General features: G+C 45.2%; 1 protein-coding gene across 3 annotated transcripts; it reads right to left on the reverse strand.

The window, feature by feature from the left end:
• Window positions 1–23,292, reverse strand: MIIP (migration and invasion inhibitory protein). Of its 3 annotated transcripts, XM_073603521.1 has the most exons (11): window positions 23,126–23,292; window positions 22,760–22,917; window positions 19,117–19,281; window positions 17,431–17,844; window positions 15,973–16,069; window positions 15,408–15,519; window positions 11,745–11,809; window positions 11,510–11,636; window positions 8,607–8,703; window positions 3,903–4,025; window positions 1–1,279 (listed from the first exon to the last, which is right to left on the reverse strand). In XM_073603521.1, exons 3-11 carry the CDS (start codon window positions 19,261–19,263, stop codon window positions 1,187–1,189), a joined length of 1,275 nt encoding a protein of 424 aa, XP_073459622.1. In that variant the 5' UTR covers window positions 19,264–19,281; window positions 22,760–22,917; window positions 23,126–23,292; the 3' UTR covers window positions 1–1,186. The 3 variants fall into 3 exon arrangements, with proteins under 3 accessions (XP_073459622.1, XP_073459624.1, XP_073459623.1); XM_073603523.1 differs by lacking the exon at window positions 22,760–22,917; XM_073603522.1 differs by lacking the exon at window positions 23,126–23,292 and having other exon boundaries at window positions 22,760–23,118.
• Between the last annotated feature and the right edge of the window lie 2,839 nt (window positions 23,293–26,131).

Here is a 26,131-nt window from a genome sequence, read left to right on the forward strand (position 1 = left end):
AAAGGTTGTTTTTTTTTCTTTCAATTTTGCGCTTTAATGTAAAAATGTTGTAAAAAGAGAATGAAATAAAAAACCACATACACCCCCCCAAAACAAATAAGCAAAAAAAAAAGCCCAATGGTAACTGAATAAGATTTAAAAAGCATGAAAATAGCGGGGGGAGCGGGGGAAGGAGTTAATTATGGCTGATTAGGTTAAAATAAGGGTAAATAAGACATTTTATTGAAAACCTTTTTTTTTTTTTTTTAAATCTTGTCAGGTTGCTTTACGGATCTCTGCACATCGAAGTTCAACCCTTTGATCAGCAGATACATGAAATGGAGATACAGAAGTGTCAGGTGTTTTTTTAATAGGAACAGCAAATCCTGATTTCATTTTGAGAGCCAAGAATTGCAAGCAATCAGGAGAAGGGGCGTGGCAGGAGGGGTGGAGGGACTGGATGCGCTCTACACATCCTGTATACCTTGATGAGGTTTTCTGGGCATGTGTAGCATGTCTGGTGTCCTCAAATGCTTAAAGAGGAACTGCAGTCTGCTCACATAATTTGCAATAAAAACATTTTTTGCCATTCTGAAGCTTCTCTCCAACCACTTTGCGTATTATTTTATATATACTGTGATTCTGTACTTGCCAAATATGCTGCAGCCATTTTGGGCAGCTGAAGCTGCTGCCTGTTCACTTCCTGGATTTACACAGACACACACCTCCACACCTATCCAAAAGTTAAAAACAAGGGCAAAAAATGGAAAGATGAAAAAATGACTGAAGGTCCGCTTTAAGAAAGAGGTGGCACCTGTATCCAGAGAAATCACATCATGCATGTATATCCAACTAATCTGTAATGTCTATAGCCAGCTACAGACCTGCACTTAGAGAACAGAAGCAGTAAAGTACAATCACCGTCCTTCATTAGTAAACAGGAAGTGGACAGACAAATATATAAAAGCTAGATTAAGGATTGGAGATATAAAAACACATATAGATCAGGTTATTTATATAAATGCATTTAACATTCACATATACTATATATCCTTAAAAAAAAAAAAAAAGGATTCCTGTTAAAAATCAGTTCACACCGTCTTTTGATAAAAGGTTTTTCACCAGCTGCTTGCGGTTACCATTCTTCCCTGAGAATTGGAACGTGGAGACAGAGTTAAGGGGGCGCTCTGCTTCTTCTGCATACAGACTATTTGCCTTCATTGTGATGGAAAGTGATGGAACGGGACAGATTCAGAAGATTCTCAGACCTCGCCCTCGAAGCGTAGTAAGGCGCACTGTCCTGGAAATGAAAATATACTCTGGTTAGCACTGTAGGGTTCAGCTTGTGTTTGTTTGAACTCTGAAGTCAGCTGTCCTGCGCCAATTAACTGCGGGGGGGGGGGATTCCCCAACCCGCAGCTAACGTAGACAAAGGAGTAGGGGTGCTCGTGACATCATTGACCTAATAACCTCCTGGAGAAAATGTTTTAAAAGCTACAGTCTTGTGAATCAGCAGTGACTAAGTCGATGGTCACACCCCCTGCGACATGCGGTCATCCCACTGTAGTGCAATCAGACAAAACCCGCATCAGCGTGACAAATCTGTTCTGAATTCAGCTGCTGTGCGGCATCAATTCCACCTCATCACAGGAAGCTGCATTAGGATGGACTTCACCGTCAGGTTCTTGTGGGACTTTACAGGGAGGTAAGAGAGGAAACCAAGTGCAGGTACACTTATAAGAAAGTACTGCAGGAATGTAGATTTCTTTATGGGAGGCCGTAGTTCTATTTAACCTCTTGGTGCCAACAGTGGGCAAATACGTGGCCTCTCGGTGGGTGGGCCTTAATGCTAAGCACCGCATATTTGCGTACAGCTGTGCTTAGAGCGTGCGCTCTCCCGGTGGTTAACGGAAAGCTCCCAATTGCTACTTGCCATCAGGAGTTTTCTTTTTTTTTTTTTTTTTAAATTGTGATTTTTATTGAATTATTTAAAAAAAAAAAAAAGCATTGTTACAAGTCATATAGGTATCTAAATTGTAACATGAGATACAAAGGTACAAATGAAAAATGTCCATGTATACAGAGCACAAGGGTGCTCTATATGCCATATGCCATCAGGAGTTTTCTGATCATGTGACCACTGTGCCATCCAATCACAGCGGTCACATGATCATAAACCCCACCCCCGGGGCATCTGAAACCCCTTAATGGGCCGGGAGGCGATGGTACCAAGCGGTTAAATAAAAGTGACCCTCAGTAAAAATAATGTAGCCCAGGCTTAGAAGATCAATTTCACTCCGTTTGAAAGGTTACTCGTATAATATACACAAAGGCTTTCAAGTATACAGATAGTGAGAAGCCTTTTTTTTTTCCATACTCGCTGTCAGCAGGATAGCTAGGAAACTAACATTTCCAGAAGGGGGCAGAGTCAAGTTCTTAGACCCCATACACATGATTAGATTTTCTGCAGATTTTTATGTTCAGATTTATCAAAACCTGTGGTTATAGGATTGGGTATATGGGATTGTATGAATTTGTTTTTAATTTTTTTTTTTTAATGGTTGAACTAGATGGACTTGTGTCTTTTTTTCAACCTGACTAACTATGTAGTGCAAAAGCCTGCCTGATTTCATACAAATTGACCTCATATTATATGGTTGTGGTAAATATTAAGAGAAAAATCTGCAGAAAATCGAATAGTGTGTATGAGGTTTTAGCCTGGATTCACATCTATGCTGTTTTAGTGCTTTTTGCATTTTGCAGATTTGCACTACAGTCCATTTAACATGGTTTCCTATGGAACACGGTCTGTCTGCAAAATACAAAAAGCACTAAAAACGCGTAAATGTGAATCCAGCCTTAGTCTCCAGCAGTAGCTGTAATCTGGCAGCAGTCTTGGTAACAGCAGCAGGCTCTAACCAGGGTGGATTTGATTTAAATCACTAGTAAAAAGGCTTGATTTAAATCACACTTTTTAAAGAGCAGCTGTCATCTCTGTCCCGCAGCGGCTCCTCCTCTGACCCGCTGTTGACTCACCAACAGTCCCATTCACTTTAATGGGAGGGCTGGTGATGCGGCAGTGACTCAACAAGGAGAGGGACGTGGCGGCAGCAGATGAGTGGATGCCGCTAACAGGCGCTGTCATGATGGATCTGAAATGACAGGTGCTCTTTAAATGTAAGGACTTATTCTTGCTGGTAGTTAGAATCTTTAATATTTGCTAACAAAATGAAGGTTTCCTATTTAGAATAATAAGCTGTCAGGTTAGCAAAACAGCGATATCAGAACAAATTCAAATCATACAGTTTGTAGTGTACATAGATTTGCAAATCAATGGGATAAAAGGAATATCCCTGAACTTTGTTTTATCTCATGGCTACTGTAAAATTGTGGGAATGCATCAATGCAGTGCATGTTATCTCAGCTTGCAGAACTCGGATTCATTGAATGAGTTTACCAAAAAAGTAAATATTGCAGAATATACAGCCTCATGCTACATAACTAAGCTCCATTTCATGCTGAATAAACTAAATTATTAATGTATCTTAAATAGAAAACTGTTTAGATAGATTTTTACTCCGAAAGAATTTTAAAATGATCAGATTTAAAAAAAATAAATAAAATCAAATTTTTTTGATTTTTTTCCATCCTGGCTCTAACTTATCTCATGTGTTGGAGATGAAACTCCATTGTTACCATTGCTGACTTGGTTTTTAGAGACACAGAGACTGCCTGACCTCCTGAAAATTCTGGTTGCCTGGCTATCATGCTGATCCTCCAGCATCTGTAATTTCAGCTGCGGACTTGGAAAAAGTAAGCAGATCAGGAAACTCCTGTTTTACATAGGCCAGTGACCAAGAAAGTGCTGAAGCCATTGCAGCAGTATGACAGCCAGTTAGATAGATAGCTGTCTATCTCCTTACCATGGTTACATTAGCGGATGACGCCACAGTCATTGCGCTGGGTCCTACGGACGTTTTCAGGTCGAGGCTGCTGACGCGGAGGTCGCACGATGGAACGGCATTTTCCCATCCCGCCAAACAATGCTGGAAGACAGGAAATGGATTGCTACATTATTTCAACATGCACTTCCCAGCTGCTTACAACATTCTGGACGACCTGTATGGATTATACAGCCGACCACAGCACCAGCTGAGAAAACACCAGCCGAATATCTCCAATATTTACATAAACCGTTTTCTTGGAATTAGGATTGTGACATGAAAGTATTTTTCTAGAGAAAGTAGTTGTACGAATGAATAGTACATTCCGCAGCTGTCTTGTCTCCATTTCCAATGCACAGTGTTGGATCTGGAAGACCACTTGCCTGCTATGATTTATAAATCAATTTTTTTTATATAAAAGTTTTATAAACACTGTATGTTTTAGCGTATACCACACATTTTTTCCCCCTGACAATATGGGGGCAAATCATGTGTGCGTGTTATACGCCGATACCTGGCAGCCTCAGAGGGGAAGGATGGGGTGAGCACTGCCGGGTTACACAGAGCCTGGATCTCCTGTGTACTCGGCGCTCGTAGTCACACACAGACCTGGATGACGTGACCTATCACGAAAGGGCGGAGCAGGACGACGCGCTGACGTCATCTCCAGTCATTGCTCTTACTTCCAGCAGGACGGGTCTGTCCGAGTGTGTTTGGCCGTCGCAACGGACTTTAGGCTTGTTTATGAAGCATCTTCTGTAAGTGTGCTTTTGTATTTTTATACTGAATAAATTTAAAAGGTTTTACAGGATCGAAGTTTTTCCTATTTACGTTACATGCCACGCTTTCCATCTGAGCCGATCTGTTCAATGTGATGATCCGAGGTACAGCGGCAGACCAACACGGGAGATACACTTACCATCACAGCTGACATGCCTTTCATGATCCTCTGTAAGGCTGGATTCACACCTATGGCATTTTAGTGCTTTTTGCATTTTGCAGATTTGCACTACAGAACGTGTTCCCTAGGAAACCATGGTAAATGGACTGTAGTGCAATTCTGCAAAATGCAAAAAGCACTAAAACTGCATAGGTGTGAATCCAGCCTGATGGGGGATCATGTCTGTCTGGTAAGGAGTAACCCCTTCTATACCGGTGGTGGCTCACATTTCTACACTATACAACAGTTGAAGGCCTTCTTATGTGGACTTTATTGCTTTTTTTCTTCTGTTTTGCACGGGTGGATGACAAATTTTATCACTGTACATAGAGACTTCCCTTTTTGGTTTGATTCTGTTATCATTTCTATCCAGTCTGGTTATTAAGATCATACTATTAGTGATCACAGAGACTTATAGTATTTAAATTTATTATCTATACTTATTTGACTTTGTGCATCACATCAATCCAGTCTGGTTAATATAGATTACACAATTTGGGTTGTGATTATCAATTTATATATTTTATGGTTATTTATTAGCACGATTCAGGTGTTTGTGTATTTGATTTGTTATATGGGTGTCATATATTTTGAATTGCTGCTTTTCACAGTTATTAGTTTATGATTTATTTCTGAGCTACTCACTCACACATTTCTTAGCGCAGTTTTTCTATTCCTTTTTTTTTCCCCTCACACACAGACCTGCCTCCTGGCCCAGCTCCTAGCATAGATGTCACAATTCCTGGCATTGGACCGGTGTTCTGTCCATCATAGGAGCCGGGCCAGGAGGCGGGACTGTGTGTGACTGCGAGTGCTGAGTACACAGGAAATCCCGGCTGCGTAATCCGGCACTGGTGAGGCTGTTTTGATGAGCACTGATCAGGCTGCAATGGCGAGGCTGCAGATGGGCGCTAATCAGGCTGCAATGGCGAGGCTGCAGATGGGCGCTAATCAGGCTGCAATGGCGAGGCTGCAGATGGGCGCTAATCAGGCTGCAATGGCGAGGCTGCAGATGGGCGCTAATCAGGCTGCAATGGCGAGGCTGCAGATGGGCGCTAATCAGGCTGCAATGGCGAGGCTGCAGATGGGCGCTAATCAGGCTGCAATGGCGAGGCTGCAGATGGGCGCTAATCAGGCTGCAATGGCGAGGCTGCAGATGGGCGCTAATCAGGCTGCAATGGCGAGGCTGCAGATGGGCGCTAATCAGGCTGCAATGGCGAGGCTGCAGATGGGCGCTAATCAGGCTGCAATGGCGAGGCTGCAGATGGGCGCTAATCAGGCTGCAATGGCGAGGCTGCAGATGGGCGCTAATCAGGCTGCAATGGCGAGGCTGCAGATGGGCGCTAATCAGGCTGCAATGGCGAGGCTGCAGATGGGCGCTAATCAGGCTGCAATGGCGAGGCTGCAGATGGGCGCTAATCAGGCTGCAATGGCGAGGCTGCAGATGGGCGCTAATCAGGCTGCAATGGCGAGGCTGCAGATGGGCGCTAATCAGGCTGCAATGGCGAGGCTGCAGATGGGCGCTAATCAGGCTGCAATGGCGAGGCTGCAGATGGGCGCTAATCAGGCTGCAATGGCGAGGCTGCAGATGGGCGCTAATCAGGCTGCAATGGCGAGGCTGCAGATGGGCGCTAATCAGGCTGCAATGGCGAGGCTGCAGATGGGCGCTAATCAGGCTGCAATGGCGAGGCTGCAGATGGGCGCTAATCAGGCTGCAATGGCGAGGCTGCAGATGGGCGCTAATCAGGCTGCAATGGCGAGGCTGCAGATGGGCGCTAATCAGGCTGCAATGGCGAGGCTGCAGATGGGCGCTAATCAGGCTGCAATGGCGAGGCTGCAGATGGGCGCTAATCAGGCTGCAATGGCGAGGCTGCAGATGGGCGCTAATCAGGCTGCAATGGCGAGGCTGCAGATGGGCGCTAATCAGGCTGCAATGGCGAGGCTGCAGATGGGCGCTAATCAGGCTGCAATGGCGAGGCTGCAGATGGGCGCTAATCAGGCTGCAATGGCGAGGCTGCAGATGGGCGCTAATCAGGCTGCAATGGCGAGGCTGCAGATGGGCGCTAATCAGGCTGCAATGGCGAGGCTGCAGATGGGCGCTAATCAGGCTGCAATGGCGAGGCTGCAGATGGGCGCTAATCAGGCTGCAATGGCGAGGCTGCAGATGGGCGCTAATCAGGCTGCAATGGCGAGGCTGCAGATGGGCGCTAATCAGGCTGCAATGGCGAGGCTGCAGATGGGCGCTAATCAGGCTGCAATGGCGAGGCTGCAGATGGGCGCTAATCAGGCTGCAATGGCGGGGCTGCAGATGGGCACTAATCAGGCTGCAATGGCGAGGCTGCAGATGGGCGCTAATCAGGCTGCAATAACTAGGCTGCAGATGGGCACTGATCAGGCTGCAATGGTGAGACTGCAGATGGGCACTAATCAGGCTGCAATGGCGAGGCTGCAGATGGGCACTAATCAGGCTGCAATAACTAGGCTGCAGATGGGCACTGATCAGGCTGCAATGGTGAGACTGCAGATGGGCACTAATCAGGCTGCAATGGCGAGGCTGCAGATGGGCACTAATCAGGCTGCAATAACTAGGCTGCAGATGGGCACTGATCAGGATGCAATGGTGAGGCTGCAGATGGGGACTGATCAGGCTGCATTGATGGGCACTGACCCTTATTTTGCTTCAAAGTTCTTTATTTAAAATGTAAGTTTTTTTTCCTGAAACGTCCCTCTTAAAATTAAGGCGAGTGTTATACGCCAATAAATATGGTAATTGATTTCTTACAGCAGGGCTCGACAAACCCCGGGCGCCAGGTCGCATTTGCGACTAGAATTAGCGACCTGGCGCCTGGGGCGGCACAGCTGGGGGTATCCTGTCTCTGTGCGGACTCCGACCCCCCCCCCCCCGTGCGATCACGTCGGGCCGCGCCGGCCGGTAATTGAGGCCCCGGCTTTGCGGCCTTCTTCGGTAGTTCTGGCGTCCTTCTGAAATCTGGCGCCATCTTGTGGTGGCCGTTGGTATTGCAACCAGCAATGCTAATGCAATGCTAATGCGAAATACCTGCCTGTTTTCACTGCCCATCTCCTTCCCAAAGTGGAGAAGAGAAGGAAGTGAATGTGGGGATAGCCTTTTTTTTTTTTTTTTTCGTAATAGATTTTTTTTTTTATTTATTTATATTTATATAAAAACTGTTAAATTAATTTTAATTAGGAAAAAAATAAATAATTTGTTATCTCCCTGCTTGGCCCCTTTCACACGGGCTGTCTGATCAGGTTCGCCTGTGTTTTTCAGGCGGACCTGATCGGACCCTTAGAGCCCTTTCACACCGAGCCGCGGGGGGCGTCGGCGGTAAAGCGGCGCTATTTTTAGCGCCGCTTTACCGTCGTTTTAGTGACGCTATTCGGGCCTCTAGCAGGGCGGTCTTTTTCTGTGTAAATTTAAGATTAGTTATTTTTTATATTGAAAATAAAGCTTTGTCGGTCGTTTAAAAAAAACCTGGCTCCTAACTTTTTTAGCTGGCTCCTAGATTCCAAGCAAATTTGTCAAGCCCTGTCTTACAGGCATTTCTATCAATTTACGCAGTGCTTCTCATACTGTACACTCACATTAATCCCTGCCCTCAAGGAACTTACAATTGAAGGTCCCCGTTTCAAATACATACTAGGACCAATTTACACAGCAGATGAATGACCCACCAGTGTGTTTTTAACAATTGATGGAAATGCAGAGACACATTACTAATTACCGATGGCAAGGCCAAGGTGTCCGTAGGGTCAAAACTTTTCCTCCGATGAGCTCTGTACTTGTAAGCAGGGAGCAGAGTAGACCTAGGAATACTGACCCTAAAATAAATAAATAAAACACCAAATAAGGAACCAGATCAAATGTTTTCTGAATTACCAAACAACCCCAATACTATTGAAAACTGGGCCTCACTTATCAAAGTGTCTTCAGAGTGGTATTAAACCCAAAAACAAAGAAAAAAAAATATTATAATATAATATATATCTCATTATACTGCAGCTTACCAATTCTTAGATGTGATGGTTGGATTAGTTTCTTTTTTTTAGGCTCCCTAATTCACTTCTGACTATAGCTTGTTCAATTAAGCTTTGACAATACAACCTAAGGCCTCATGCACACGGGACGCTTAAATAAAGGTCAGGGCTGCTGCCAGGAACAAGCAGCATTGAAAGCGCGTGGTTAGCCACCTTCTTGAATAGCGTTGATGGGTGTTTTTCAGTGTTTTTTTGGCATTTGTTCAGTAAAAATACTCCCTATAAAATGTAAAAACACCTAAAACCGCCAAACATTTAGCCGCGTGTTTTGTTTTTACAGCTCAACAGCCTCTGCTCCTGGAAACACAGGCTGTCTTTTTTTTCTACTGCCCCTAAATGGCTCTGAAAGTTTATGTGTGTATGGACACATAGGCTAACATGGAGGGGCGTTTAGAGGCAGTTGGTTACTATGCACAGATTCACCAGATTCTGAGTGCTCCAGTTTTAGTAAACTCTCGCCAAAACTTTCTTGCACACGTATTTATCGCTGTCTGTCCCACAGTTGGGGAGATCTACCTTTACTATGGCACCAGGAAAGTGAGGTGGAATCCAAAGCTGATACGTCCTCCTGTGATATAGTTTTGGAATGTACAATCAGATTGTATAGTGAAAGCCAACAGTGTGATGATCAGTGTGCTGCAGCTCCTTTGTTGTCCAATCAGCAGGCTGGAGTAGATGGTGACAGAGCTGCTAAAAAGTAACCACATGACCTGCCTATGTTGTATGATAGAGGGATCTATACTACACCTGGATCAGATAGGGTTAATGGCCAATAAAAATACAGCCTTTAATCTTAGACGACTTTTTATGAACCTACAGTCCACCAATCAATCATTCTATTGGTTCGCGAGTAGTGGTTAGTTTGGATGCCGCCAAGGCATTCGATTTCGGTGGAATGGGACTATTTATGGGAATGTCTTTGCAGATTCGGAACAAACTTTATCAAGCAGCTTAAGCTTTTATACCAGGCTCCAGTTGCTCAGATTCAGGTCAATGGTAGGGTCTCCAATCCCTTCCCCCTATCTAGGGGTACGCAGCAGGGATGCCCAATATCTCCGTTGCTTTATGCACTGGCCGTGGAACCATTGGTAATTGCAAATAGAACACACCCAGAAATTAGAGGTCTCCATTTGGGTCAAAACCCTTACGCGGGGTTCACATCATTGCGAATTGGATGCGGTTTCTCCGCATCTAGATCGCAATAGCAGGAGATTTTGACCAGCTCTCTATGGAGCCGGTTCACATATCTCCGCAGCGGGTCCGGTGCGATTTGCACAAAAGCGCTGTGCGTCTTTTGGTCAGTTTCAGGTTCGAACCCAACCAAAAATTAGGGCTGAAATCGGACCTGAAACGGTGAACTAGGACGCACTGGACCCCCTACTGTGAGCCGAATGTGGCTCATATGTGAACCCAGCCTTAATCTCTATGCAACGGATATGCTTTTGTATCTGGAAGATCTGCGCTGTGCCTGATCAAGCATTTCGGGGAATCCTCGGGACTGCAAATTAACTAGGAAAAATCCCAAATCCTCCCTTTAGACATAGGTGCCCCCACTGTGGAGCAAGCCTCTCTCCCTCTGGTAAGAGCCAGTCAGATGATAGAGGGGTCTAGATCACAAGACTGGCTGTACAGAATTACCAACCTTTTGTCAGGAAGACACTTCATACATTAGACAATTTTCACACTGAGAATGTTTTCAGGCGTTTTAGCGCTAGAAATAGCCTCTGAAAAGCGCCTCCCATTCATTGAAATGGGTCTTTTCACCCTGGGTGGGGGCGCCTGCGGGGCGTTACAAAATGTCCTGCAAGCAGCATCTTTGGAGCGCGTTGGGAAGCGCTGTAAATAACGATCCCAAAACACCTCTGCCCATTACAATGAATGGGCACAGCACTTCCAAAGTGCCTGAAAAGTACAGAAGTGCAGCAAAATGGGTCTTTGAGTTTTTTTTTAAATGTCACGTGACCTTAATAAAAGGCTGGCCCGCTAGCGCCCAAAAACCAGTGCAAAATTGTCGCTAAAGCACGGCAGAAATGACTGCAGCTTCAGCGCTGTTTTAGCGGCGCTGCAGTGTGATAGGGGCCTAAAAGTGGATGTAAACTCCATTCATTAAATTTGAGCTGGGCACATATATCTGCAGTGTTTTCTTATCTCTCTTCAAAGCACTATGTCCCGTAGCTTTCTCCTGCTCTGTTCTTCTGTTATCAGCATGACAATTTTGTGTCCGAATAGATTAGCAGAGAGCTGGTGTATTCACAGCACAGCTCTGCATGGTTTCTTCCTTTTTCTGTGGAGAGGGGGTGTGTGCAGTTCCTCCAATCAGCTGTCTCACAGTGTATGGCAAGAATCCACATCCACAGGTGAATCAGGAAGAGAAAATTCTAACATGATGTTCACTTTCTAAATAGTATATAAAGATGAAGACAGCAGATATACATGTAAAACGTATGTAGGGAGATTTGTTTCATCTCTGTGTATCATCTGAGGCTGTTCACTTCACTGGGTGTATGTCAGGCTTTACATCCACTTTAAGTTTGTTAACGTTTTGCCTAGGGTTCAGCTTTACTATGCTATTGACAAGTAGCAGACAAACCTGACATAAGCCGGTTCATCCAATGTTGTGCGGCGCCGCCCCCTGCGCTTCTTACAGACAGGACAGGCAGACTCCGCTCCTAAGGGGGATATAAACAGACGGCTGTTGACCCTGTAGCAGTAAACACCTGGAAGATATTAAAAAAAAAAAAAAAAAAAAAAAAAAAAATGGGAGGAGATGTTAGCAGAGGATCTCAAGAATGCGGATTGTAATTATCAGGACTGAATTCACATACATTGGTGAGTGTCCAGAGAGAGGACCGGCTCTTCCTCAGATTCAGAGGATTCTTCCTGTTTAGTTCTAGACATAAATAAAGTGACACGTTAGGAAATTCAAACAGATCATAAACCATAAGAGTAATGTTTATATGCGAATCTGAATTCTTAATTTTTGATTAATCTGATTTTCCTAGTCTAAAAGTAATTTTATTGCAAAAACCACAAGGAAAACTAGAGACTAATACACACACTTGTCAAAAGTATTGGGACGCCTGCCTTTACACGCACATGAACTTTAATGACACCCCAGTCTTAGTCCGTAGGGTTCAATATTGAGTTGGCCCACCCAACCGGAAAGTTGGAAAACAATTGTCTGATGGAGCGTACTAACGGTCGGATTTTAGGCCAACAGTCTGTCATCACACAATTCCCTGCCGAAAATCCGATCGTGTGTACGAGGCTTTAGGCTCGGTTTCCACTAATGCAATGCAACTAATTTACATAGGTTGGACTTGTGTCTTTTTTCAACCTCACCTACTATGTAACTATATGTATGTAACCCCAAAGTCGCGCGGTTTTGATGCGACTTGAAGCAACGCCTGTGTATTCTTGAGGTCTATGGACCTCAAGTCGCATCAAAGTGGGACCAAAATAGTACAGGGACTACTTTGAAGTCACTGTGACTTGAAGTCGCACAGATATCAACGGTACTCATTGGAAATCATGGGGTACGACTTGTCATGCGACTTTGCAGTCCCAAGTCGCATGACAAGTCGCACAAGTGGAAACCGAGCCTTAGTCCATAGGGTTCAATAGTGAGTTGGGCCACCCTTTGCAGCTATAACAGCTTCAACTCTTCTGGGAAGGCCGTCCACAAGGTTTAGGAGTGTGTCTATGGGAATGTTAGACCATTCTTCCAGAAGCGCATTTGTGAGGTCAGGAACTGATGTTGGATGAGAAGGCTTGGCTCGCAATCTCCGCTCTAATTCATCCCAAAGGTGTTCTATCGGGGGGGGTTGAGGTCAGGACTCTGTGCAGGCCAGTCAAGTTCCTCCACCCCAAACTCACTCATCCATGTCTTTATGGACCTTGCTTTGTGCACTGGTCCAAATCATTTGGTGGAGGGGGGATTATGGTATGGGGTTGTTTTTCAGGGGTTGGGCTTGGCCTCTTAGTTCCAGTGAAGAGAACTCTTAAGGCGTCAGCATACCAAGACATTTTGGACAATTTCATGCTCCCAACTTTGTGGGAACAGTTTGGGGATGGCCCCTTCCTGTTCCAACATTACTGCGCAACAGTACACAAAGCAAGTTCCATAAAGACATGGATGAGCAAGTTTGGGGTGGAGGAACTTGACTGGCCTGCACAGAGTCCCGACCTCAACCCAACAGAACACCTTTCGGATAGATTAGAGTGGAGACAGAGTCAGGCCTTCTCGTCCAATATCAGTGCCTGATCTCACAAATGCGCTTCTGGAAGATTGGTTAAGCATTCCCATAGACACACTCCTAAACCTTGTGGCCAGCCTTCCCAGAAAGGGGCCCAATATTTTTGACAATAAAAGTATATATCTCCACAACAGTGTTACTGCTTTAAAATCTCTCTTTAAAGCAGAGCTTTAAAAAATTTCAAATCAGCAGCTACAAAATACTGCAGCTGCTGACTTTTAATATTAGAACACTTACCTGTCCAGGGAGCCCGCGATGTCGGCACCCCAGCCAATTTTTCAATTGGCTCTCGGGTACTGCCGCCATTCCTTGTAAGAAAGACCAACAGTGAAGCCGTGCGGCTTCACAGCCGGTTCCCTACTGCAAATGCATAAAGTGTGTAAAACTGTGCGAATGTGGGGGGGGGGGGGGGGGGGCAGAAAACAAGCAGAGCTTCCCCTTTTGGGTGGAACTCCGCTTTAAAAAAAAAAAAAAAAAAAACACCTAGAAAACTTAGCATGCTGTGATGACAGTCCCCCCTCAGTAGGGGGCAGCACATTATGATTAAAACAATACACAGATTACCCAGCTAGTCAGCAAAAAATCCTTATTTAAACTACTTTATTAGTTTACACAGGATTGGGGAGCGCTGAAAACGAAGATAGGCAAATATTAAAGATAAGAGCCCAAACTTACGGCTAGTTCACATGGGCTGCAAAAGCAGACAGATAAGCCACAATTTAACCACTTCCCATCCCAGCCATAGTCATATGACGTCCGCAGGAAGGATCTCCCAACCTGGGCGGGTGTCATATGACGTCCTGGGCTTCCCGGCCGTCTGGGGGGGCTGCGCATCACTCGAGAGCCAATGCGTGTGCCCAGCAGCTCCTATGTTCGCCGAGCACCCGCGATTGCCCATTAACAGAGCAGGACCATGGATCTATGTGTGTAAACACACAGATCCACGTCCTGACAGGTGAGAGGAGACCGATCGTGTGTTCCCAGTACAGAGGAACACCGATTGGTCTCCTCCCCTTGTGAGCCCCCACCGCCTCAAGTTAGAATCACTCCCTAGGGAACACAGTTAACCCCTTGATCGCCCCCTAGTGTTAACCTCTTCCCTGCCAGTAACATTTATACAGTAATCAATGCATTTGTATAGCACTGATCGCTGTATAAAAATGTGAATTGTCCCAAAAGTGTCCGATCTGTCCTCCGCAATGTCGTAGTTCCGATAAAAATCGCAGATCGCCACCATTACTAGTAAAAAAAAAAAAAAAAAAAAAAAAAAAATGAATGATAAAAATTACCATAAAACTATCCCCTATTTTGTAGATGCTATAACTTTTGCGCAAACCAATCAATATACGCTTATTGCGATTTTTTTTACCAAAAATATGAAGAAGAATACGTATCGGCCTAAACTGAGGAAAAAAGTTTTTTTAAAAAAAAAATAATAATATGGGGATATTTATTATAGCAAAAAGTACAAAATATTGTGTTCTTTTTCAAACTTGTCGCTATTCTTTTGTTTATAGTGCAAAAAATAAAAACCACAGAGATGATCAAATACCACCAAAAGAAAGCTCTATTTGTGGGGAAAAAAAATTATAAAAATTTCATTTGGGTACAGTGTTGCATGACCGCGCAATTGTCATTCAAGTTGCGACAGCGCTGAAAACTGGAAATTGGCTTGGGCAGGAAGGGGGTGAAAATGCCCGGTATTTAAAGAGAAAAAAAGAGAAGTTCCAGCCAATTTCCGATTTTGTGTTTATTAAAAAAGTCAGCAGTTACAAAAAGTGTAGCTGCAGACTTTTAATAAACACACACTCACCTGTCCCACGGTCCAGCGATGCAGCCGCCCGAAGCCTCGGATCTCTCCCTCTCCTCTCCCCCTCATCAATAGTGTGAAGCCGCAAGCTGTCACAGCCGGGTGCACACTGCGCATGCGCGAGTCGTGCTGCGCGTCCTGAATGGCCAGGCAATCTTTGAGAACCTGTGACGTGTCCCAGAAGATTGCAGGGAGGGAAGCACCGAGCGGAAGTGGGAGCTGGGTACCTGTCAAAACTAGGTACCCCCCCCCAAAAAAAAATGACATGCCAAATGTGGCATGTCAGGGGGTCAGGAGTCCTTAAAGCACAACTTCCACTTTTGGGTGGAACTCCGCTTTAAGTAGATCGTAAAATTATTGTGTAGATATGAAGCAGTGCCCATAATTGCAGCCCTAACCGATGCCCGCTTCAGAACACTCACCCAGAGAATAAATCATGAACACATTCCTCTTTGTTGACTCGTCGGAATTCACTGATGTCCGAGAAGAACTCATCCGGTTTATTAGTGACCCCTGAGTTGACCTCCAGCAGCCCTGCAGGACAGACCATTATTGAAAACTGGATGGACAAGAAATTTAAAAGTATAACTGGGGCTGTATGATGTAAAATTTTGGGCTTATTACCCAGTCCAGGAGCCACAGGTGCTATGTAAAGCCACCCATAGAAAAACAATGGTTGTACATGGATGGAAGCAGATACACATGCACACAGACACCCCTGGACATACTCTAGGGGTGCATGTCCGTACTCATGTGCATGTTTATTCTAGTACTTGCTCATTCCTGCATACAGCCACTAATTTCTATGGGCGGCTGTACACAGTACCTGTGGCTCCCAGGTGAGGACATACGCCAGTCTAAAATATAGCAGAGTCTGTATGCGTATGTTAACTGGACAACTACATTTTCTTAGTCATATTTGGTCCAAACAAACTATTTAAAGCCACAAGATACCTGGAGTTAGGATTTAAACATATTTGTATTCACCTGCAATCCAGTCATAGCCCAGTAAGGGGTGCCCAGTCCACTGGTTACTACGAGGAGGTGTAGAGCTAGATAGGAAAGTCACACGTCCGTGATCTCTCTAAAAAAAAAAAAAAAAAATTAAAAAAAATAAATGAGAAGCAGAATAATAATAAAATATAAATAAAATATTACACACACACACACACACACACACTCAGAAGGGGATGTCCCCACGTCAGCTTGCCAGCACAGCATCACAGTGTATTTGGCCACGCTATTCCCGTACTGGATTGAGATTGTGGGGTTGATTTACTAAAACTGGTGAGTGCAAAATTAGGTGCAGGGGATCATGGTAGTCAATCAGCTTCTAACTTCTGCTCGTTAGATTAGGCTTTATCAAAAAAAAAAAAAACCTGGAAGCTGATTGGTTTCTACCGTATGCAGAGCTGCACCATGTTATGCACTCTCCAGTAAATGAACCCCTCAATGTCATACAACGCCTGAATACATTTATTTTTGTGAGTATCCATTTGGCTGTAACCAATAAACCTTCTGCAATGCCCTAGGCGTGTGCGCTCTCATGTGTGCACTTTTGCGCTTATGGGTGGGTCTGTTCAAAAACAAACCTAGCAGAACAGAAATAAATTCAGAGAAGAACGGATGTCTCGGCTGGTCACATATACTCATTCAGTAGAAGTGTGATGGAACGCTGCAAAATCTGGTGTCGGCAGAACTTATGACTTATACTACAAAAAAGAATTTAGATAAATTCAGAGAAGTCTCCTGGATGGATCTGCAGATGCAACTACTGACCATTGACAGGGCCATCTTAAAAACACAGGGCAAAAGGGGCAGCTGTCCCGGGCCCGGTCATTGTTGTGGGGCCCAAGGCAGCTTCCCCTTGAGCCCGCACTGCCCACAAATAGTTAATAAGTGGATTCGGGAGGGCCCAAGAAAAACGTTTGCCCAGGGTCCAATCTATATTAAGACAGCCCTGACCATTGATCTCAGAGACCCTCAGTGCCTGATGGATATGGCCCTCACTGAGTAAACTGGTTGTGGAAACAGCCAGGAGAAGATGATGGGGATAGAAAGGATGAAAAATAAGGAAATGTCTGTATTGTGTTGAGTGTGCTTCTTCGCTATAGCACCTTATTAAAAAGGATTAATGAATGAAGACAGAAAACCTTCTCTATGCAGCAGCCCCCCCCCCCCCCCCCCCAATACTCACCTGAGCCCCATCGCGATCCAGCGATGTGCACGACAGCCTTGGCTCTCTGGGGACTATCCCTCTGTATAGGCGGAGACAGCAGCAGGGGCCACTGGCGCCCACTGCTGTCAATCACAGCCAATTAGAAGAGAGAGGAGGTGGGGCCGAGCCACAGCTCTGTGTGTGAATGGACACAGAGCAGCGGCTATTTGTGTCCTTTATATCTGCCTGGAGCTTAGCTTTAAACACACACTCAGAATTCATTGTACCTTGGGAGTTCGATTTGGTGTGACCAGAATAGATTTCGGAGTCCTTGGTTCCTTGGCCCTCATGTTCCCTTCATCCATTAAGTGGTCCACATACTGCCTGGTGATCGGAGGCGGGTCCCCCTCCAGGTCTGGAGGAACATAGTCTGCCATAGAACTTGCAGTGGTCAGGCGTTTCACAGGTGATCGGATTCTTATTACGCCATCACCAGCGCTGACCTTCTCCGATGAACTGTGATGGAGGCCATGAGAGGAGACATCGGTCTGACATAACGTGGAGCTGAGAGGATCCAAAGACTCCACATGACAGGTCCTCTTGGGGGAAGATAGCCCTTTTCTAGCGAGTGATGATAAATCGCGTGTGGCCGATAAAGGGGGATCCTTCTTTCTATTTATTCGAGGACGGTCCTTCCAGACCTAAAGAACCAACAATGTGCTATTAGATATCTTGGGTAAAGCAAGACGTGTCATACAATGGAGCCAAATACATTTCTATCTGATAGACCAGAATCATCTCCGGGAAACATGCTGGGTTTGTTACTTACTAAAAGATAAACAAACAATGATAGGGGCAATGCACTAAGTGCTGATGTCAGACCCATACAAGGTGGCTTCTGATTGGTTGCTGTGAGTCCCTCTTCTTTCACTCAATAAACCTCTTGATCCAAAAATGTATTTAAATCTGACCTCCGGGCTTCCCTTCAGTCTTGCACAGTTGTACCGGCTCCTTTGCTGTGCTGAAATTGCTTACTCAGGTTTCACTGCACACTGCGAGCTTCCATGGGCATTAGGAAGCTGCAGCAAGTCAGAGAGAGCCCACCTCATTTCCTGGCTGGAGGACACCCAGCATCATCTAGGCTCAGGCTCACGTGTTCCCTACCAAAAGCCAGCCCACTGCTTGTATCAGGGCTGAGGGCTCTAGAGAGAAGTACTGAGGCCGGGTGCTGTGAGGTTCTCAGGAAATGATGTACAGCACCCAGCCAGCCCCTCCCACCAGCCATGCTCTGTCTGCATTGCATAGAGAAGTACAAAGACCTGGTGATGATGTCACTGGGTTGAAAAAAATGGGAGATTATTATTTAAAAAGTGGTAGTAAACCGCATGAAAGGAAAAAAAAAAAAAAATCATGTGCGTCAGAGAAGCTGTTTATGGCACCGCTCGAGTATGCCGTTCCTTCAGCGCGCAATGTGCCGATGACGCCACCAGCTGCATCTAAAGTAAATATCTCCTAAACCAGGGATATGCAATAAGTGGACCTCCAGCTGTTGCAAAACTGCAAGTCCCATCATGCCCCTGCCTCTGGGTGTCATGCTTGTGGCTGTCAGAGTCTTGCTATGCCTCATGGAACTTGTAGTTCTGCAGCAGCTGGAGGTCCGCTAATTGCATATCCCTGTCCTAAACGGTGCACACGTCAGATATATTTACTGTACTCCCACTTTAAAAATGTCATTATGTTGATGGGGGGGGGGGGGGGGGGGGGGACAGTTCCCCGAAATCCAGGGACAGTTGGGACCTATGGAATATATTGAGCTTGTAAAAATCACAATATGTGACAGTCACAAGGCTGGCTGTGAGAGAAATGAAATATTTAGGGGTCATTACTTCCATACTTGGCTATGAGGTGATAAAGCAATGCCTTGCACCTCTGGGCACACAGTCATGACATGGATCTCCTCTCAGCGTTCTTACCTTTGCTGTGCCTCCATCTTGGTCTCGGCTCGGTGCAGGGCTGTTTGCAGGATTCCGTTTCCTAAACTGGTCTTGTTTTCTCGCCAGACGCTCCAGGAGAGACTTGTTCAATCTGCGCAGTTCCTCCAGTTCCCCGGAAGTAGACATTTTCTCACATCAGATTGTCTTTGGAAACAAATGAGATTTGACATTTACTACACAATAATGAAACACGAATTCACCACCATTGTACCGGCTAGGGTTGCCACCTGACCCATTTAAACCCGAACACATATGAATTACACAGGTTCTGTGGCTGATTAAGGTGGTAAATAAACCCACTTGGTGCCTTATCTGCATTAAATTAGCCTCAGAACCTGTGTAATTCATGTGTGTTGGGGTTTAAAGGGATGAGGTGGCACCCCTAGTACTGGCGCAGCATCCTGTGTAACAGAGAAACTCATAGTATATGCATAAACCTTGAGGCAAAGAATATATAAAATGGGGTTTAAAATGCAACCAGAGGGCAGCTGTCATCCACTGACATGGACTAGATCAGTCTCTCTCAACCAGGATTCCTACAAAAGAGTGCTGTAGCTTAGATCACTGCCACCAGTGATCCTTTCAGCTTCCTGTAGGGGGAGCCCTCCGATGCGGACCATCAGTGCAGATGTGGATGGAAGAGAAGAATACACGTTAATAGATGGTGGCTGGTATTCAACACTATACTAGGTTATAGACCGGCTGTGGATATATTAGATGTGACATTAGTTTATAGACAGGTGGAGGACGGTATTGCTAGTTAAATAGACAGGTGGAGGACGGCATTGCTAGTTAAATAGACAGGTGGAGGACGGCATTGCTAGTTAAATAGACAGGTGGAGGACGGCATTGCTAGTTATACTAGTTAATAGACAGGTGGAGGACGGCATTGCTAGTTAATAGACAGGTGGGGGATGGAATTGCTAGTTATACTAGTTAATAGACAGGTGGGGGATGGAATTGCTAGTTATACTAGTTAATAGAAAGGTGGAGGACGGCATTGCTAGTTAATAGACAGGTGGGGGACGGTATTGCTAGTTATACTAGTTAATAGACAGGTGGGGGACGGTATTGCTAGTTATACTAGTTAATAGACAGGTGGGGGACGGTATTGCTAGTTATACTAGTTAATAGACAGGTGGGGGACGGCATTGCTAGTTATACTAGTTAATAGACAGGTGGAGGACGGCATTGCTAGTTATACTAGTTAATAGACAGGTGGAGGACGGCATTGCTAGTTAATAGACAGGTGGGGGATGGAATTGCTAGTTAATAGACAGGTGGGGGATGGTATTGCTAGTTATACTAGTTAATAGACAGGTGGGGGACGGTATTGCTAGTTATACTAGTTAATAGACAGGTGGGGGACGGTATTGCTAGTTATACTAGTTAATAGACAGGTGGGGGACGGTATTGCTAGTTATACTAGTTAATAGACAGGTGGGGGACGGTATTGCTAGTTATACTAGTTAATAGACAGGTGGAGGACGGCATTGCTAGTTAATAGACAGGTGGGGGATGGTATTGCTAGTTATACTAGTTAATAGACAGGTGGGGGACGGTATTGCTAGTTATACTAGTTAATAGACAGGTGGAGGACGGCATTGCTAGTTATACTAGTTAATAGACAGGTGGAGGACGGCATTGCTAGTTAATAGACAGGTGGGGGATGGTATTGCTAGTTATACTAGTTAATAGACAGGTGGGGGACGGTATTGCTAGTTATACTAGTTAATAGACAGGTGGGGGACGGTATTGCTAGTTAATAGACAGGTGGGGGACGGTATTGCTAGTTATACTAGTTAATAGACAGGTGGGGGACGGTATTGCTAGTTATACTAGTTAATAGACAGGTGGAGGACGGCATTGCTAGTTAATAGACAGGTGGGGGATGGTATTGCTAGTTATACTAGTTAATAGACAGGTGGGGGACGGTATTGCTAGTTATACTAGTTAATAGACAGGTGGGGGACGGTATTGCTAGTTATACTAGTTAATAGACAGGTGGAGGACGGCATTGCTAGTTATACTAGTTAATAGACAGGTGGAGGACGGCATTGCTAGTTATACTAGTTAATAGACAGGTGGAGGACGGCATTGCTAGTTAATAGACAGGTGGGGGATGGAATTGCTAGTTATACTAGTTAATAGACAGGTGGGGGACGGTATTGCTAGTTATACTAGTTAATAGACAGGTGGAGGACGGCATTGCTAGTTAATAGACAGGTGGGGGATGGTATTGCTAGTTATACTAGTTAATAGACAGGTGGGGGACGGTATTGCTAGTTATACTAGTTAATAGACAGGTGGGGGACGGTATTGCTAGTTATACTAGTTAATAGACAGGTGGAGGACGGCATTGCTAGTTAATAGACAGGTGGGGGATAGTATTGCTAGTTATACTAGTTAATAGACAGGTGGAGGACGGCATTGCTAGTTAATAGACAGGTGGGGGATGGTATTGCTAGTTATACTAGTTAATAGACAGGTGGAGGACGGCATTGCTAGTTAATAGACAGGTGGGGGATGGTATTGCTAGTTATACTAGTTAATAGACAGGTGGGGGACGGTATTGCTAGTTATACTAGTTAATAGACAGGTGGGGGACGGTATTGCTAGTTATACTAGTTAATAGACAGGTGGAGGACGGCATTGCTAGTTAATAGACAGGTGGGGGATGGTATTGCTAGTTATACTAGTTAATAGACAGGTGGAGGACGGCATTGCTAGTTAATAGACAGGTGGGGGATGGTATTGCTAGTTATACTAGTTAATAGACAGGTGGAGGACGGCATTGCTAGTTAATAGACAGGTGGGGGATGGTATTGCTAGTTATACTAGTTAATAGACAGGTGGGGGACGGTATTGCTAGTTATACTAGTTAATAGACAGGTGGAGGACGGCATTGCTAGTTAATAGACAGGTGGGGGATGGTATTGCTAGTTATACTAGTTAATAGACAGGTGGGGGACGGTATTGCTAGTTATACTATTTAATAATAGACAGGTGGAGGACAGTATTGCTAGTTAATAGACAGGTGGGGGATGGTATTGCTAGTTATACTAGTTAATAGACAGGTGGAGGACGGCATTGCTAGTTAATAGACAGGTGGGGGATGGTATTGCTAGTTATACTAGTTAATAGACAGGTGGGGGACGGTATTGCTAGTTATACTAGTTAATAGACAGGTGGAGGACGGCATTGCTAGTTAATAGACAGGTGGGGAATGGTATTGCTAGTTATACTAGTTAATAGACAGGTGGGGGACGGTATTGCTAGTTATACTATTTAATAATAGACAGGTGGAGGACAGTATTGCTAGTTAATAGACAGGTGGGGGACGGTATTGCTAGTTATACTAGTTAACAGACAGGTGTCTGTACATACCAGCCACCATTTTGATAAACAAAAATATATATATTTTTTTTTAACAGGCACAAACATCTTGCACAATAATACCAAGTGAATGAAAAGTTGTATAAAACGCTCTCACAGGATCCAGGGCGCACAGGCTCGGTGTTGTGGCCGCCATGCGATCCCGGGTGTAAGGTGTCGCCCTGGATGGTGGTATAAGGCTGCAGGGACGGCGGTCAGGTCTGCGCTGTGCAGAATGAACACTCACCTGCAGAGGCTCCACACAGGAGGATCACACGTGAAGCTGGCAGTTTGTTCGATGTTTGTATCACGCGCTCTGTTCCTGGTTGTCAAGGCGACAAGTTTGGTGGGCGTGTCCTCCTTTTGTTAAGCTGGCTGTGCTGTGTGCAGGATCATCCCAAATGCCTTCAGGTCACAGGGAGGCCAACAGAGATTGTAAACAATCGGTGTGCACTATACTGCATAGTTATCGGTGGAAGTCCCACCTGTGAGGTCACCATAAACAGAATACATGCACAGCACCCAGCAGGATACAGAAGTTATAGAGCCAGCCAATGGAGTGTACAGACAGACCTCTGGGAGAGAAAGGGTTACAGAGATCACAGTCACCTACCAGATCCAGCTGCATTGTCCCTCCGCAGTGTCTGCACCCTCCATATGACTGTGGCTGCACAATACAGAGCTCTGAGCTCCATTCATAATGCCTGGATCCCAGACACAGGAAGTAGACCACCTCAGCCGAGCAAGGGGACCTGGCTGCAGACTGGAGCTCCACGTTTGACAGGAAACATGTGCCCTCCACTCCACTTTTTTTTAAATGAACTTTAATGTCACAAACATTAAATAGACAATAGACACAACTGGTGGAAGTGGAGTTCCACATGATGTTTCCTGTCACCTCTGCATTTCCCGGGTATCTGGCTGCAGACTGGAGCTCCACAGGAAACATAGGACCTCCACAGTTTTTTTAAAATAAACTTTAACCCTTTCGTTGCCAGAAAGGTGGAGTGGAGGCCACGTGTTTCCTGACAAACATGGAGCTCCAGTCTGCAGCCAGACCCCCTTGTGCCTCAACCAAGTACCTATCTGAGGCCTGGTCTGTTCATAATGAACATGTTTAACCCCTTCAATACCGCACACTTTCACCCCCTTCCTACCCAGACCAATTTTCAGCTTTCAGCGCTCTCACACTTTAAACAGTAATTTCATTGGCTCTTTACCCTGATCAGGGATGGGCTGTGTCACGAGGGACACGCCCTCATCCACGATCGCCGCGCTGCGCGCCCCCGAGCAGACAGAACAGGCAGAAGTCAAAGCAGACCATTCAGTCATTTTTCCATCTATTAAATCTTCTGCCCTTGTTGTTGTTTTAACTTTGGATAGTAAAACATTTTTTTTTCTGCCAGTAAATATCTTATACAGCCCACTTCCTCTTCCTTGTCTGGTCATTAGCCTAGGACTATGACATCATGCCAGAAAGCGAGGGGCCGGGGCAGGAGAGTGGATTAGTCATAGGAGAGCCAAGGAGAGCTGCAGAGCTGGAGGGGCTGGATGAGAGAGGGGGAGAGATAGGAGGAGACTGCAAAGATCCATGTGTATTCATCACAAGAGGAGAAATATGTAGGCAAGCAGTGGTGTGAGTCTGTCTGTGTGCCTCTGTGTGAATCCAGGAAGTGAACAGGCACCAGCTTCAGCTGCCCACAGTTAAAATGGCAAACATGTCATACTTACCTCCTCTTCTCGAGTGCCCCCTGCGGAGAGCCGCTTTCCATGGGGACACTCGTGGCTGCCATGCACAGCTGCACCAGATGTTTCTCTCTCTAGTTTTAGTAAAATTAACCCCACTGTATGTTTAATTCTGCATAGTTCTTTATCATTTATATGTGAACTAACAGGTGTGATTATTGTGAGAAAGGAGTTTGCTGAAAAGTTGTAATGACTGGTAATTTACCTCTTATATTTTCTGGATATTGTATATGGATCTTCAAAAATCTCTTGTGTCCTTTATAGGAAAAATGCAATAAATAATACTGGAAAAGAAAAATAATGTGCTACTCCTTCCAAAATGTATTTATATTAAACCTTCATAATCTCCCACACACCAGTAACATGGCCAAGAGTGAGAGAACCTGCACCGAGAGGAAACCTTAAACCAGGGGTGAGCAACCTTTTTCCACTTAAGGGCCAGATTCAATGTATGTGAATGCATGGAGTGCCGCATTCACCTGCTAATAAAAGAAGATAACATTACACATCTCCCGCACCTCTGGCCCCTTTACATTACACAGCCCCCTGCACCCCCCTTTACATTACACAGCCCCTGCACCTCTGGATCCCTTTACATTACAAAGCCCCGCACCTCTGGATCCCTTTACATTACACAGCCCCGCACCTCTGGATCCCTTTACATTACACAGCCCCTGCACCTCTGGATCCCTTTACATTACACAGCCCCGCACCTCTGGACCCCTTTACATTACACAGCCCTGCACCTCTGGACCCCTTTACATTACATAGCTCCATACCTCTGGACCCCTTTACATTACACAGCCCCTACACCTCTGGATCCCTTTACATTACACAGCCCCTGCACCTCTGGATCCCTTTACATTACACAGCCCCCGTACCTCTGGATCTCTTTACATTACACAGCCCTGCACCTCTGGATCCCTTTACATTACACAGTCCCCCAGCTGTGTAAGCACGGAGGGATGGGGCGCTTTACATTTTTAATTTTTTTTTATTTTTACACTGTCCCTTTGAAAAAAAAAATTCAGATCTCACACAAGCTCCTAACATGTCAATATAATTTCAAAAGTAGATTTTAACATTTGCAGCTTTTACTAAAATAATACCTGGCGATCCTGCCATGAAGGACCTTCTTCTTCAGGCACTTCCTGTTATAGGGTGACCACATTTGACCCCTTTTCCCCAAATTGAGCACCTGTGTTGTCACCCTGCCACACTGGCTCCCAATGAAGACTACAAGTTGTCATTTCTTTTGCTCTCAGCCTCCTCCATATCCCTTTTTTTGCTGCTGTGATCTGACTTCCTGTTAGAGGGTGCCAACGTTCACGCTCCCTGGTCCAACTATATGTAGGAACCTAGATACCCTCCCTCTTTTGCTCACTGCCATGACAAACTGGGGACTATGGGATGTGTAGTGTGCATAGTGCCCATGACCGCAACAAAGTGTACTGCTTGTTCCAAAGAAAGGAAGCGACGGAGAAAAGGAGAGGTTTGTGAGCTCATGGAGGACGTTAAAAGGAGGCAAAAAAAACCACAATCAATTTCATTAAGCCCTTAAGACTTCATTTACACTTGCTTCAAAACATGGCTTTTGAAAAGCTTTGTTAAAGCTCTCTGAACGCCAGTCAAAGCTCCTGTCACTATAAAAAAAGATGGTTAGCTTACTGTCCTGTTTACACCTTGCTTTTGCTTGGGGCTTCAATGAGGCTTCGGTGGGGCTTCAAGCGAGCTTTGCCATAGACTTCGATGGAGGCTTTGAAGCACCACTGAAGTTCCAGGGGGTACAATTTTTGAAGCAAAGCAAAAGCAAGGTGTAAACAGGACTGTAAGCTAACCATTTTATGTAGTGAGTAACAGGGGCTTTGACTGG

The sequence above is a fragment of the Aquarana catesbeiana genome, linkage group LG10 (assembly GCF_042186555.1).
Source record: "Aquarana catesbeiana isolate 2022-GZ linkage group LG10, ASM4218655v1, whole genome shotgun sequence".
Lineage (NCBI taxonomy): Eukaryota > Metazoa > Chordata > Amphibia > Anura > Ranidae > Aquarana > Aquarana catesbeiana.

What these genes read in the sequence shown, in the direction of transcription:
- MIIP (XM_073603523.1), bottom strand. Translation starts at nt 19,263, where the DNA reads ATGTCTACTTCCGGGGAACTGGAGGAACTGCGCAGATTGAACAAGTCT. An exon ending in CTCTCTGGACACTCACCAAT is followed by an intron (nt 11,637 to 11,744) that starts GTATGTGAATTC and finishes AATATCTTCCAG; the next exon opens with GTGTTTACTGCTACAGGGTC. An exon ending in GATGAACCGGCTTATGTCAG is followed by an intron (nt 8,704 to 11,509) that starts GTTTGTCTGCTA and finishes TATTTATTTTAG; the next exon opens with GGTCAGTATTCCTAGGTCTA.